The sequence below is a fragment of the Aptenodytes patagonicus genome, chromosome 2 (genome assembly GCF_965638725.1).
Source record: "Aptenodytes patagonicus chromosome 2, bAptPat1.pri.cur, whole genome shotgun sequence".
Taxonomy (NCBI): Eukaryota; Metazoa; Chordata; class Aves; order Sphenisciformes; family Spheniscidae; genus Aptenodytes; species Aptenodytes patagonicus.
This window is the reverse complement of record NC_134950.1, coordinates 102,170,331-102,186,101: the sequence shown is the minus strand read 5'-3', so window position 1 is coordinate 102,186,101 and position 15,771 is coordinate 102,170,331. Positions and strand designations below refer to the sequence as shown.

The 15,771-nt window shown below is 37.7% G+C and overlaps 1 protein-coding gene across 8 annotated transcripts in view; it reads left to right on the top strand.

Annotated features, from left to right (window-relative positions):
* KIF13A (kinesin family member 13A) overlaps positions 1–15,771 on the top strand; it is a 122,281-nt gene that overhangs the window by 41,042 nt on the left and 65,468 nt on the right. For all 8 annotated transcript variants that reach the window (XM_076330612.1, XM_076330606.1, XM_076330608.1 and 5 more), the window contains exons 3-4: positions 5,174–5,186; positions 12,653–12,713. In XM_076330612.1, the coding sequence (XP_076186727.1) occupies positions 5,174–5,186; positions 12,653–12,713 (74 nt within the window). The remainder of the gene's footprint in view (positions 1–5,173; positions 5,187–12,652; positions 12,714–15,771) is intronic.

Sequence of the window (15,771 nt, the reverse complement as noted above, 5' to 3'; positions counted from 1 at the left end):
TCATCTCTTTGCTTCTACATAATTTACATTGTTTGCAGTTAGGAGTGCTGAATGTCTGCTGTCTCTACTGCAGCCACTCTGAAAGCCTTATATACATGGATAAACAAACAATGCAGTTACTTCGATGGAGTAAAGCAAGGCGTACTCGTTATGATGGTCCTGCCACTGGTTTGTTCCCTTGCACTCTGCCTTTGAGTGAGGCAAACACACACTGCTGGTGATATTTCAGCCTGAGTTGTAAGGCAGCCTGATTTAAAAAACAAAACAAAATTAAAAACACACTAAAAAAATACTATAATACTTGTTTTGAACAGCTGGTCTCTAGATTCCAGAGATGCTGGAACAGTGGTGAGAGAAGAGATCATGCTGAAATTGAAGAGGGGAGGAGTGCAAAGCTACATCCTTGCATATGCATAGAAGCATAACAAGTTTGATAACCTGTTGTGACTTGATGTAACTGGGAACAGGCTGTAGGCTTGTACAAAGAAGTCATTAATTTTCTAGTACTGCAGAATTCTCAACAGAATAAACTGCACGTGAGGAATATGTGGAAACCAAATTTTGGAAACTGTGGCTACCAAATGCTGTTAGAGAGAGCTCAAAAATAAATGTAAAAAAATATTATTTTTATCTATCAGGATGATCTTACAGAGGAAAGAAGGAAGACTGTTTTTTCAATTTAGCATATAAAAACCTGAAGACTTCTCTCCCTTTTCTAGTATGTTGGTAGTTGTTTGTAATAATTCTTTCGACCAGTGATCCTGATGAGTACATTGATGACTATGTAGCCACTACCTGTAAACACTTAATTGTATGTTTGGGAGAACAGTGAGTACCATGAATTTACTGTGGTTGCACATGTGACGAGAGCAAAAAGGTATTTCAGACTCAGTGTCTTAGATGATGATTTCTGGCGTAGTCAGCTTAGAAGAGCAAGCTGCAATGCCATGTGGTTCATTCATCATCTGTGATAGATACTATGTGTGGTTACTTAACATAGCTGATTATGATTGCTTCATCTTCATTAACTAATTGTGAGAAAGGAAAAGAATCCATCAAATACTTTCCAAAATGTGAAATAATTATAGTACAATTGTGACCTACTTGGCTTCTTAGCACAGCCAAATTGGAGATGAATTGGGCTGTGTGGGTGTTGTTCCAAAGAATCTAAGACCTGTTTTTCAAAGATGCTGTGTTCCTCTATCTCCTTCAATGTGGAGTACCTGGTTTTACACCTGTGTTCTCATTTTCAAAACGTACCTTGTCCCTACTGAAGGTGACATTTTTGACTGGGGGTGGGTGGGGTGGTGAAACCCCATTATATGAAATGGGGAGAAAAAACAATTCTTTCAAGTTTTTTTGATGTATAAAATGTTTTTCCTCTGGTAGAAGTGACATTTGGTTGGGAATGTTGACAACGCTTGCTAAGGGACAAAAAACAGGTGTAGTTCTGAAAATGATTAAGTCTTTAAGATGACAGTATCGTGTACTTCTGGATGCTCGTAGTGCAAGAGTGTCTTCTGTTGCTTCCTATTGCATGGGACTAGTTTTCCACTCAGAATATGTAATGCCAGTTTATATAAACTTTTTATATGACAAAGGGAGAGTCCTGTGAAATAGTGTAGGCAGTTAAAAAAAAAAAAAGATTAAACAACCTTTGCTGTTGTTAAACTACTAGCAAAGCGCACTCCTTTCATAGTGGGCTGTCACAGGCAGTGGGTAGATGGTAGAGGGAAAATGTGGATGCAGTCAGGAAGACTTCTCATTCATGTACTAGTGTAGAATATTAGAACTGACATTTTGTGAATTAATTCTCTTAGCAAATGTGAGAACCATTATGGGTTTAGTTTTAGCAAGAGACAACAGGAAAAAACCATGTTTGCATTAGCACAAAGCTTTCTAGAAATTGGTTTTCTCCATCTAGATAAAAATTTGAGATAGCTACGCACTCTGCAGTCTTGGTGTGTGTTAGCCAAGGAGGACAGGAGAGGCTTAATACTGTTGTGAAAGATAAAGCCTGAGTAGATTCTAGGAGTAGACCTCAGCAGACATACTGCTCAGAAAATCATTCTAGTGATGTTTTACTAAAGTCGTGGTGGTTTAAGGACAAAGGCAGGAGAAAGTTCAGAAGCTCAGTGGGCTTTGTGGTCATTGAAATTCATACTTTTCCTCTGACCTGTGAGAATATTTTTCAGGCTCTTGGCGGTATGTACTTTGGTTTTGAGTTCTAGGCATGTGAGAAAAGTCAGTCTTCCATCTGAGTGTGCAGATGGAAGATGCCCTTTGTCAGGTTAAACCAAAATCCGCTGTTGTGCAGATGCATCACACGGTGACGTAACTCAGTGATAATTTCCTGAAGTGTACTAGCTGTCCACTTTAGAGGAGGTTTTGTTGTCATTCAAAAGGTATACCTGCATGTTGTCATTGACACCATGGATGATTAGACATGGAATTAAAAATTCTGGGAAATAAAAATCCTTAATTGTTTTATCTCTGTCATCTGCTCTCTGTCACTGCTCCCCCCCTGCCCCAGGTGTGACACTGAATCACCACGTTTGTATGGTCAGTGTTTGGTGAAAATTGAGACAAATCCAATTATTTATGAAGCCGAAAGCTGCTGGTTTCTGGGAAAGGAAAGAAACCATGAAGCGCATATTAAAAAAAAAAAAGCAAACCAAAAAACTGATGTGAAAAATTGATTGAGGCTAATGCAGGTTTTATAGCTCATCTTTAAGCTGCTACAGATGTGATTTCTGGTAAACTGGAAACAGTTCGTTCTTTATTATTCTGAGTCCTTTGATTGAAGAAAGTATTTTGGAGTGTCTCCATCTGAATCACTGCCAGGATAATGGTTACAGTGAGTTGGTTACCTGGAATTTCCAAATAGCTTAAAAAAAAAAAAAAAAAAAAATCTGTCCTGTGAGACAATATAGCTGACTTATTCCAGAGACTCTTGATTGTGTCGCTGCTGGTGATGCTAGCAGGTGACTTGTGGAGTTGCTAGTTTGGTCTTAATAGCCGAAGAGTTTGGAGCAGTAGGATGTGACATATGGTAGGAAGCTGCAGCTCCTGGTCCTTTGAAATCCAGGAGATCAGTGATGAACATCTTGTGTCCAACTGGGAAGCTCTGCTGTCCACCAATGGTTTAAAAAGTCGCTATTATGCTTTTCTTAAAATGGGCATCGGAGGAAACTTCCTAAAAGGTAGTGCCTTGCATTGCTTAAGTAAATGTCTTAAAACCTGTGTCAAATCATTTGTTTACTTCAGTGATGTTCTGTACCTTTTCCAAATGTGGCTTAGAAGAATGATCTCAGAAAAAAAGTTGATAAACTTTCTGTTGGTGTTTACTTCAATTAAACTGTTTAGGTCTTCTGCTGAACCTGTACAGCAGTCTATCAGGAATTCCCTAGGAAAGCTGATGTATTCTGGAATTATTTTTCAAGATATGAGTGTACTTAAAAGCTTTCCAAAAAACCTTGGATGACTTCCTTCAATAGGAACTTCTCTTCCAAGTAGGAATTGGAAGTTTAGAGCTGGTGCTGGAACTCTGGCTAGACAAGCTGATAACATTGGACTTTCATCACATCCGAAAATTGATTAAAGTAAAAAATATTCAAAGTATAGCTAAATGTATTTTTCAGTTAGATAAGAGTGCATTTTGCACAGGTTCTGAGCCACCTGGACGTGAGTTAGCTATGAGCTGAGCCTGTGTAGCCACCGTTAATGAAAGGGTAAGGCTGCAATGAGTGGTTTGGCTCAGACGCAAAGTATGTTTGCATTATACCAGTACCGTGTGCCAGCTATGTAACTTCTGGTTTAGGCAGACATGTCATCTAAGGTACGAGCTGAGAGTAGGCAGAAAAGATTGCGTAATATGTGTTTGTGGATTTGCTTCTCTTCAGCTTTTTTTTCTGAGCCATCGTATTGTCGGTTGCTAAGAAAACTGCTCAGTGTTATTTCCCCCCTGCCCCTCTGACTTGTTGGAGTTAGTATATGTAGTCTGGATGAAAACACGGCTCGGTCCCATGTGTTTCTGCACTGAGACTGTAGCCTCTTGATACCTTTGAATTTTGTGTAGTGTGTCTTTTGCTGGGTAGATAGAGAGCCTTCATCCATATCCTTATTTTATAAACCTTACTATGTTCCCTACTTGTGCTGTTTTGTCTGTAGACCTTTCTGGTTGTGTGGTTTTTTTCTTCATCCACATTTATATGCTATTTTTCTTCATGTGAAGAGCAAGTGAAAATTTCTTCTGTGTATCATTTCAGGCTTATTTCAATACATAATTTAAACATATGCCTAAGGTTGTAGTTTTCATGAACAGCCTAAGTCAGTCTAATTCTGCACCATATTTTCACCTCCTCTCTTGCATTGGTATTAGTGAGCACAGGGGCTGCACAGCGAGACAGGACAGAGATCTCACTTGAAACCAATCCCACCAAAATACCCCAAACTGATTTAATTTACTGTGTGGCCATATGGCTGCCAGCATAAGCATAACAGCATTTAAGGACAAGTTGAAGTACTCTGAGCTGGTGTCTTTAGTTTGGGGGTTTGTTGTCTCTACTTTATTTGTGACAGCACTCGGAGTTGTGTGTGAAGGGTAATGGTGGTTTTGCGTTGGCTTACTATGCTCTGTGTAGGCTTTCTGTGGCTAGGGAAAACAGAGGTTTATTTTTCTTCACACTTCTATAATCTCTACAAGAAACAATTGTGTGACTCTGACCTTGGTCTTGCATATTAGCACTGCTGAAGTCAGTGGGGCTTCACCCTGGCACCTTGGTCTGCCAGTTTGCAGGCTCAGTTTGTGTGCCACAAGATGGGCTGTGTTTTGACTTCCACAACAAAGAAAACGGATGCTTGTCTTCCTTCTGGAACTCAGTGCTGTTAGATTTTTATACCTATAAGGAATCTGGCATTTTCCTTTCTTTTTAACGTGGGACAGTATTACTAGTTAAGTAATTACTTGTTAAAAAAATCTATGGTGTATCATATAAATATCTTCTGATCTGATTATTCTTAAATACATTGTGGATTACAAAAAAGTTCAGACTATTGTAATGATGTACACTGACTTTGTTTCTTTTCTTTTTCTTTGTTCCCTTCCCTTTATGTGAATGATGTATTCGTACTTCTCGTCATCGTTGCTGATAATTTTTTGCCAATCATCTAGAAAACCACCTAAGGTAAGTATTTTGTCTCTTTTTGCATTTGTACCTGCTTGAAAATATTGAGCAATGCAGAAATATTGGGCGTGTTCCCGTAGTATGTGATCAATACAGCTTTAATAAAGGAAAATACATTTTAAAAAAATCTATTCCTCATACTTCTAAGTTAAAGACTTCATAATTCCAGAAGAATACATTTTAATCCAGCTGACATGCAGGCAAGGCACATGACTTGTTAAAGCTGTGACCAGGACAAGCCGTTATTTTAATGCATTCATAAAAACATTTGAAAGAGTAAATAAGTATTGTGTGTAAAATATTTCATTGCACATAATTCTGCTTAAAAGTTAAAATATTGTATTTAAAAGGTGGCAAAATACATCTAGTAAGAAACAAACTGCTCTTGTTTGTAATTGACAATCTTTAGGAATTAATAATTTGTGTAAAAGTAGCCAAAGTGCACCAGAATTTGCCTAGAAAAGATTCTGTGTTGTTTGTAATGCAGGGGAAGGGAGGGAGAATGAGTGTTATGTATCTATTGGATAGAGAAGGAGCCTTACCGGGATGACAAATACAGTATCGGTACAGGGCTGGTAGCAATCATAAGGTAAAAGGACTGTGTGAACTACATCTTGTCAGCACATGCAAAACTCTGTATTGGTATTTTGCTTCAGCAATTTAATGATAATTTTATCCTTTCTGTTTCTGTTGGATGGTACTTTTTACAGCAGAAAGCTGTGGTTAGCTCTGAATGAGGTTTTCTTTTACATTCTTCTCTTTGATTTGTAGATCTTCAGGAAATAGTGTATGCAAGTCTGATGTGACTTCTGCAGGTGTGGCAGAGCATTCTGTAGGCCTTCTGGGAATAGAAATTGGGATGGATATTGATCTATATATCTGTCTTCTATGGATATCCATCTACTATATAGTTCAGACAGCTATTTTATATGTGCGTGTGCATATATATATAAAAAATTCTAAATATCTATTGTTTTGATTAATTTTAAGTGTCACAAGAAAACATCTTCTCAGTAAGTGATGTGTATTATTCCCAATAGGCAGGGAAGAATGGAACAAACTAGTTTAACATGAATTTAAATAATCATATTTGAAAAAACAAACAAAAATATGTAATTTGAGGTCACAGCAGGTGAAAATGAATAACATTGATATTGCAGTTTAAAATGGTATCCTGTACTGATTTATTTTTTCCTGGACCTGCTTTTAGTTTCTCAGTTTTTTTGAAAGCATTTAATAAAGTTCTTCTATCAGTCCCAGTTATTATATCTAATACAAAAAAGTTTGATCATTGTTACAAATTTTAAAAAAAGCAAAAAACCCCTCCTTTTTGTTGTTGTAATTTCACAAAAACTTTTTTATGAGAACTTTCATTTTCTGTAGTACATCATTCATGTTCCATTATAGGCAGATAAAGTTATTCTTGACATTATGTAGAAGCTTAATTATGGCCTTGTGTTTCTTCGACAGAAACGTAACAGCTGCACGTTTGTGCATATATGCCACGTTATTGTTAGGTATAGTTAGATGGTCATTAACATCCTTGAGCCATAATGCTGAAACTTAAGATGATGTGTGAAATGTTTATCAGTTTGAGACAGAAGAAGGTTCTTGCCATCAGTGGAAATAGGCTTTGTGAGTTTGTAAAGATGTGAGATATGGATGTTTCTTGATTTATACAGTTTTTACGGTACTACACGTAGTTGATCTTCTTCAAATTAGGATTTTTTTTTAAAAATGAAATTTCATAAATATTGGAAGTTTCTTTACTTTAACGAGCTACTTTATTATCAGCTGTGGATGAATTGTCATCCTAGTTCAGCCTGGTAGCTCAGAAGCTGTGGTAGGAAAAGTTATATAAGGATATTGGGGTGTTTTGCTATTTCTACAAACGTTATCTTTAAGTATATTACTGATCTTGGGCTTTTAGTGTAACTTTGTGACAAAGGTAGAACGGTTGTTCTGAGCTGAGATTTGTGAGCTGTGCCCTAGGCTGCCTTCAGATTTTCTGTCCTTACTTCTTTAGGCCTTTTGTAGGTCTTGAGTTTTCCATACAGTGACCAACTTTGTTCTTTTTCAGTTCTTTAATGGCTTCCATTTACACTAAGCTTACCAGTGTAGACTGTTTGCCATTTCCTAATGTATCTCCTTTATCACTTATCTCCATCAGCAGTTCCAATAGGGATGTATGAATGAAAATTTCCCTTCCTCAGTTCTCCCTTGCTTTTATTTTTGGCAACCATGTAGCCCTGTAAGTCACACTACATGTCAGACTGACTGTTTCATTGAGATTCATGTGAGCGATGTCTGCACCTGTCCAGCATAACTTTTTTCTGTAAAACCAAAACATAGTTGTTTGGCCGTCTATCGGTCAGATGGAAATGGCTATTAAACATGTTAGCTATGCACTTACAATATTGTATAGATGCATAGACAGTCTATGTTAGGGGTTACGTTCAGTCTGGGTACTGCATTGCTAAATGGGGGAAGCCCCAGACTCTGTCTAGTCTGTACTGAGGATTAGGGTTTGAAACAACTGATAATGAATGTGGAAATCAGACTCTTTTTTCTAAACTGTGTCATTTGGCTTAATCTGGCAAGCACTTAACAGTGGATATGGTACTCATTACCTGCAAGTGGTTCACATAAGTATACTTGCATGCGTAAACCCTTAAAATTATTAATTCTTCAAGCCATTGATTAGGGACTTTAATAAAAAAGAGTTCTGCAGAATATTGTTTTGGCTATTTAAAATGTGAATACTGCTTGGCTGTCTTTTCTGATTCTGTGAGAAGTAACTGCTGTGTAGCAGTGAGGCACAATGGCCCTTCTAGTTTAAAATCTGCAATCTCACTTTCAGCCACAGGTACAGCTGAATTTGAGACAAAACTCCAGATTTTTTTACTGACGTGGTGGATGCGTGGACCTGCATCACTGTTTGTTTTGCTGTGGAAGCCATAACCGCTAGCTGCCTCGTTAGCAAAATAGTAACCAACAGCTGTCTTAAGCTGCTGTAGGTGTTTGTTGAAGAAATCTGAATCAAAGCCCCATATCTTTTCTTTACTTAAACTTTGTGGTTACCAGAACAAGTCTTTTGTTTAACTCTTAATAGTTACTAACACTCTGAGTATCATTCTCTGTAACCTAGAAATGGCCTACGTAACTCTGTTACCCAGGGTAATGTGCACGCTTATGGTGACTCTGGATACAGTAGTACCATGATGTAGCACTTCCTGGCTAATTCTTTCTCATAACTTTCCATTTTTATCTGTGCTGTAATGTTTGTGAGTTAAAATTCTTATGATGAATACAGAATGCGTACACACACAAGCTCGTATACCTATTTTTACTACGGACTTCCAGTTGTGCAAGATCTGTCCTGGTGAGTTGTATTCCATTACTTGTAGCTCTGTCTGTTACTTGACTATTTCTAGATGTCTAAAATGCGATGTCCAAACTTTTTTCCAACTGTCATACCACTCAGACTGAAAATACTGTGCAATGTCAAACACTGGAATAATAGAGCTGGGAAAAAACCCGTCCTGTTGGTCTCCTAGTTCCACTCAAAATTTTTGGTTTAGAAGCTACTACCCTAGTGTGGCAGGTTCCTGGCAGCTTATCTAGCTTTCTCTTTTAGATGCTAGGATGAAGTATGAGGTATAGAATCTTGCAAAAATAAGAAAGTTTTAAGGCTTGTTTGTTATTTCCTTCTCTAATTTAAAAGCCCAGAATAATTTTGGGTCTGGTTGTGAGAACTGGCCAACACCTGTGTGAACTTAGATCTGCTTGTGGTTGAATGCCAACCTGTGCAGACACTTGAAGTAGGTGTATACCTGTCTTTCATGGTTTTCCCATTTTGCTTACCTTCTGAAAATACGTTAAGCTTCCTGGTACAGTGGCTATGGAATTGACATCAGAGCAGTAGGAAAGCAGAAAAAACTCGTCCATATAGTCACAGAGACTTACTCAAAATGCTTAGAAGAATAATTGAAAGTTCAGGAAATCTTAGTGGAGATACAGGTAGCAATTTTAAACTTTGAGTTTCAAACAAAAAATATTTGCCTTTTTTTCTTTTAATGTTAAAACACCTAAATGGAATAGATTTTCCAAAATGTAGTTAAAAACTAATTCACAGAGGGTGCTTAGAGTTTAAAAAGTTCTGTTTGTGTGTTCACAGATCTCTCTGTTCAAATACATTTCAATAGTAGTTTTGATATAAGTTGGTAAAGATTTTTACTTTTGAGTGTTCTTTAAAAACCTAAAAAGGCATTTTCAGTGCCCAGTAATGCCCAGTTTGAGTATTGGCCATTGAGTCTGAGACTTTAGCATTAACAGAACTTCTGATAGCTTTGATAGTCATATTGACAGGAGGTTTAATACCTTCTTCAAGGAAATGGATCTTGGGGAGAAAAAATGAATAAGAAAAAATTATTATTCTGCATACTTCTATCAAAAGAAAAAGTAATTCCCACCATTTTTGTTTTCAAGGAAGAATAATCAGTGAAGATGGGAGAAGGAAGGGAGCACCTTAGATGATACTTAGAGGGTTTTTTCTTCATCATAGCGTAGGTTCTGTATCTTGACCCCAAGTATGGTTGCGTGCTCTTCTTGGGACTGTATGTCCTGCAGTTCCTGCACTGGAGGTCAGGAAAATATAAACTAGCGAGTCATCTTTGTGTAGAAAGGATGATCGCAATGGTCACTTTTCAGGTAGGATGCTGTCCTACAGGCATTTCCCATAAAATGCCTTTGTTATGTACCTGCGGAAGAGCCTCACTGATTGGGACCAAGTTTCTTGCTCTTGTATGCCTTATTTCTTACTCTGTTAATTCTTGCATTTAAAATCTGTTTTCCCAAAGGTCTGAGTTGTCCTGAAAATTGCTTTGGTTGGGTGCTTCCTTAAATTATCGTTGCTGGGAATGTTCAAGGTTGGTGTTTTGTCATCACCGATCAAAGTAATTTTTAAAGTTTTGCCTGCCTGTTTTAATGGAAAAGGGAATTTTACTGCAGCTGCTGTATGTGTTTTGCAGATAGTGCATGCCCCAGCAGTTCCACTTTTTTTTTTGCCACTTTTTTTTTTTTAAGTAATCTCGTTACTTCTGTTAGAAGGATTTGGCAATTTTCCAGGACACATTTTATAAATAGCCTAAGTCTGTGTCTTGGCTTTTTATGTTTAGTATAAAAACATACTAAAATGCTATATTTGCATTTGTTTTATCTTGAGACAGAATTTTTCTCTTCCTATTGCATAATCATTTTGCAGCTTTTAAAAATCAGTTTGACCAATTCCTACGTTTTAAAAAAAAATCCAAATAAAAACTGCTTTTCTGCAAGAAACACTTGGCTGCAAGCACATATTTTAATTTTTAAAGTTTCTTTGCAAGATCAGTGTTTAAATTATGAGTCATTGAATAATCCTGTCATGATTTTCCATGTTAACCAAGGGGAAAATGTGTAGGACAATAGATTAAATTGGTCTACAGTACTGCTGTATTGACATTTTAAGTCATTACAGATGAGCATGTGTAGCTGGGTAACCTTTCTGAACTGGGCTGTGTGATCCACTGCAGAAAATACTTAGTTTCAAGGGGAAGGAATTGGCATTTGGTAGATTTGGATCCTTACAATTGGGTTTTCTTTTGTAATTGAACTGCTTGCCGTTTGACTGTAGAGAGATTAGGTATTGTTACCAAGTCCCATGAGGAAAACTTCCGTAGAAGTGGAATGTGAGAAGAGAAAACACTATTTCTTGGGCTGTAAAAGTTAGGAAAAGGGCTAGAACGTTCTTATTGATGACAGAGTTCGTTATGCTTAGATTTGAAGCACGATGAACAAATGCACAGAAGTAATTTAAAATGCCCCCTACGTACGTGGAGGTCTGAAGATAAGGTGAAGTAACTGCTGCATATTGCTTGCAGTTCAGTGGCAAAACTATGCCTGTGACTCAGTCACAGCAGGGAAGGTCCTGACGCATGAAGTCGTCTCTTTCTATTTGTGCTGCAGTAAGTGACTCAGACCTCCCTGTTAGGTTATTATTATGGGGTTTTTTGTTTGTTTGTTTTCTCTTCAGAAGGGAATTCCAGAACTCATTTCGCTCTTGTGGACTAAGTGTTGTCTCAGTATCAAGTCTTCTCTCAGGCCGTTTGATGTGTTTTGCATTAAGTTGGGGGAAAGGGAAGGAGGTGAGGTTACTGTGCTGCCTGGTTTTTATCCTTCTGAAATATTGGCAGAAATTTTGGGAAGAGTTAGGTTACAATATATCTGTAGATTAGATTGCATAGTAATTCTGCAATAGCAGGGAATCCAAGATGTTCTGCATCCCCAAAAGCCAAAAGGAAATGATCCATCTTCTTCCTCACTTCAGGGTTTGTCTCACGGGGAATTTGCCATTTCTGCTAATAGAGCCTGTGGCTTTTGCTTTACATTGACCTGCATGGTTTGTCTCACTAAGGAGGTCAGCTGTTGGAAGACCAGGCAAAGAAAATCTTGGCCCAGGCAAAGTTTTAATAAAGAAGGTTGTTTGGGTTTTTTCCCTACCTCTTGGGATCCCAAAAGAAAAAAATAAATCGAATCTGTATCATTAATTCATCTACAGTCAGTTTACCATGGTAAAATGTGGAAGATACACTGCAGCTTAAGGTGTGTTTGTGGCAATATAAAGCTGTCAAAACACCAGTGTTAAATGTCTATACCATGATGTTCTCAGATGTGCAGAAATAATAATTTGGATCAAATCCCAATGCGTTAAGTGGTTTTACAGGGCACTGTTCCAGGTCCACAAGCCCACTGAGCACAATTTTGAATCTAATTTGATTTCTACTGAGCTGGAACTCTTGACTGAAGTGGTATTAAGTCTTTTCATTAGAGCAGACTCTGATAGCTTGTTTGTCTAATAGAGCTACATTTTCTATTTGTAATTTTTGCGCTTCCTCTACTGAGATCCAGTACTGTACTCTTAGTTTAGGCAGGTAATCTGATACTATTTATTTGCTCCTTAAGGCTTGTAAGTAGTAATGCTCTCCTTTGAGCATTAGAAGTCCCAGCCTGTGGTAAAACTGTGTCTTGTATTGATGTCTGCTAAATAGCCATCTTGCCAAGTTCTGTATATTGAGTCCTTTCGGCGCTGTTTCATTACTGTTAGCAGAAACTTTTGTCAGCATTAGTGCCTGGAGAAGAGTGGAACTAATTATTAGGTTTTGGCTGTGTTTTGAAGTCTGTGTTAAGGGATACAATAAGCAGTATTTTTGTATTGTGTATAATACAGATAGAAAAGAAGTATTGCAGTTCTGCAACTCTCAAGATTTCCTGAAAGTATTCCTGCTGATGAAGCCTTTTTACAGTTCTGATTTAGGATCCATAGAAACCGTAGAGCCTAACTGCAATGAAACAGTCATGGATTTGTACTGCTTTAAGAAAAATGTCTTGTAGCCAGAGTTCCTAATTTGTCTTTTTATGTTCTTCTACAGGTGTTTGCCTTTGATCACTGCTTCTGGTCCATGGATGAATCAAACACCACAAAATATGCAGGTAAACTATTTTCCATATATTTGAGAGCGTAAGTAATTTGAGAACACATGAGACCTTGGGCTGTTGTTATGTGGAGTGTTTTTGCATTTTGTACCATGATGCTCAAGTGGCTTCACAGAAGCAGACTTCTCATTTTTACAGGGATTGAGTCATCTGAGTGCTAGTGCCTCAGTTTAGAAGGAATGCAAGTTTTAAGGTGCCCGGTGCACTGTTCAGGAGGAATGCTTTTACATCTAAGCCATAGTGTTCTTTTTTTATCCCCTGGAAGAGCCTTTTGTGAGGATTGTTTGTTACTTAAAACAAAATTTCAGTTCTGCATCAGAAATTACTTCTGACTAATGCTAGTGATTAACGTGTGTTTTCAATGCTCTGTGGTCCTGTGCACGGAAGAGGCATAAAGCATGTTCTCCTCAGATGGTGTGGTCATTTCAGGTCTTTCAAGTCATTCGTAGTCTGATTGTTGAGCTCCCTAATGTTTTTGAGTGATCAGCTTTGTGACTCCTTCCTCCCGAAAGCTGGATAATCCAGGCAAGATTGTAATCCCAGTAGTTAATTTTCCCATAACTGGATTTGTGTATTAGCATATTTGTACTTTATAAGAGGACTTGTTTTGATAGAGACAGCTCTGAACACTGGGATTTCAAGGCTGTGGTTCATGGAAAGGAGGGAAAAAAAAAAATAGCATCCAGTTTAGATATTCATATTATGAAGTTTTGTGGCCCATAGGAAATCTTGCAGGTTGATAGGATTAATTAGCTCAAAGTTTGAGATCAGTGGTCTAATAAATGAACTGTCATATACTTGTGTTAAAATATATCTCTGACTGCTGTAGCCTCTGGTATCAAGTCCCAAATCTTAGAGGTTGCACTTGATCATAGATTCCGCTGTATTTCTTACTTGCCTGAGCAAAGATAGGTTTCTTCAGGAAAAAAGTTCTGCATCGGTTCATCTTTCAGTAACTGTATTTGCACTGTGCAGGTGCACTGTGCAGTGTTAATAGTTCAGGCTGGTAGAGCCACTGGAGCGCGCAGCACCTCCTTTTGTGCCTGCATGCCTCCATTTCCTTTTAAAGGAAGGAGGTGATGCTATGCATGCAGATCTTGGTCCCATATGCCTCGAGTGTGCAGGTGGGAGCTGCACCTATTGGGTGCACCATGGTGCTAACCCACTTGTAGAGAAGAGATGAACCAGAGAAGCACCCCTAACCAGTTAAACTTGATTCTGTCTCAGTTTAACCCATCTCCAGGTGAATTCAGTGGGATTCTACATCTATTTATTTTTAATTTGAGTCAAAACTAGATTTCTCTAGCCTCTTTCAGAAGTTGTCATAGAATTCTTCTTATCTGAGAACTGAAGTATGCAGATGAACCTCTTGTCAGACCAGACTCTAGAAAGCTGCTGCCCGCATCTCTTGTGTTTTCTTACTAGCCAGAAAGCTATAAGATGGCTTTTTTGCCCATTCCAGATAATGTTCCTGCCTGGAAAAAAAAAAAAAAACAAAACTGTTATCCTTGTGTTTTTTTCGAAAATATCGTAAGAATGTGAACTTCAAGACTTGCATATAAAAAACCCCAATGCTTTCACTGATTTTTTTTTTTTTTTTTTTGTATGGTCTTGAAGTTAACTTGACTTCTAGCCCTCATGTTCTAGAATATAATGAATTTGGCAGAATATCAAAATAAAAGTAAAAAAAAAAAAATCTGTTTCAGGCTGAAGTTACTGGGTTGTTGGCTTGTTCATTTGCTTGTGCATGAACTGATACTATCCTGTACTACAGTAGTGTTTCTTGTTTTAAAGCCAACAAAAGAAATGCCAAAATGGCAAGATTTCAGTTTTTATATATTTGTAGTATTAAGGTACCCTACGTCGTCTTCACAGCTTGGCCTAAATTACTGTACTAAACAAAAAAATACGATAACTGGTTTTGGTTGGGGTTTTTAATAATTCCTTTGCCCTGTGGAACAAACCCCCGTTGTTCTAGGCACCTTGCAAATATACATGTTGTCTATGTCCAGAGATCGTACCAGAGACTGTTAGAGAATTAACAAGCTTAAGACTCCAAACAAGCCACGTGACAGGCTGAGTTTTTGAGCTAAGCTGTAATTTCTTGGTTAGGTGCTGGACTACAGAAGGGGTGCTGATCTGGAAGCTAGGCAGATGCATTAAATACTCCCTGCCCAAAGTAATTCTATGTGGAAGCGTAAGTTTAATGTCATTGGCAAGAGCAGTGATGAGTTGCACAATTAAAAGGAAACACGTATAAAGCTTGAAAGCTAAGTCCAGAGTGCTTGTAAATGTAAGTAATATATGATCTTCAAGCTTAAGTAAAATTCTTGAAATAAAAAAGGTATGTGAGAGAAATTTAATTACTTGAAAAACCCTTTTATCTGCATCACAGAAATACAGTGGAAGATGTGACAGTGGAAGGTTTAACAAGAGATTCTCAAGTACTAGACTACCCTATTGGTCATCGCTCTCTGTGCAAAACCAAAACAATGCTCATCATGCATTATATTGAATAGATCTATTGTTGTATATATCATACTATATTAAAGATTTTGTCAATTGACACATGGGACATAGGAAAACTCACAGAATGGTGTGCACTACAGACAACATGCGTCTGAATTCTGTGTTGACTTACGTGGATAACTCTTCCATATTTTTATTTTTTTTTAATGTCAACAAAACCAAAGTTCGTGCTCTCCTGGAAATGCACCTTTGTTACAGGATCCTTAAAGCTATCACACATGATTATGGGCACTTATTGATATTGTTTGCACAAGAACAAGATTCTTGTTTGGATAAACTTAATCGCATGGGTAACTGGTAACAAGTCTCAGGCTGTGGGGGAACAGGGCTGACCCTGAAATGGGATTAGCCATCTTTTTCTCTTATCTCACAGAATGGGTTTAGTGTATCTTAATCTTTTTTTGGCAGAAGTTAAGGCTTATTTTGTATGTACTAATTTTCTTTCTGGACTCATATTCAGGTAGTACAAGGGATCTTACTCCAGTTTAAAAGTTACCTTCTCTTTCCAGCGTTTGAAAACATGGGG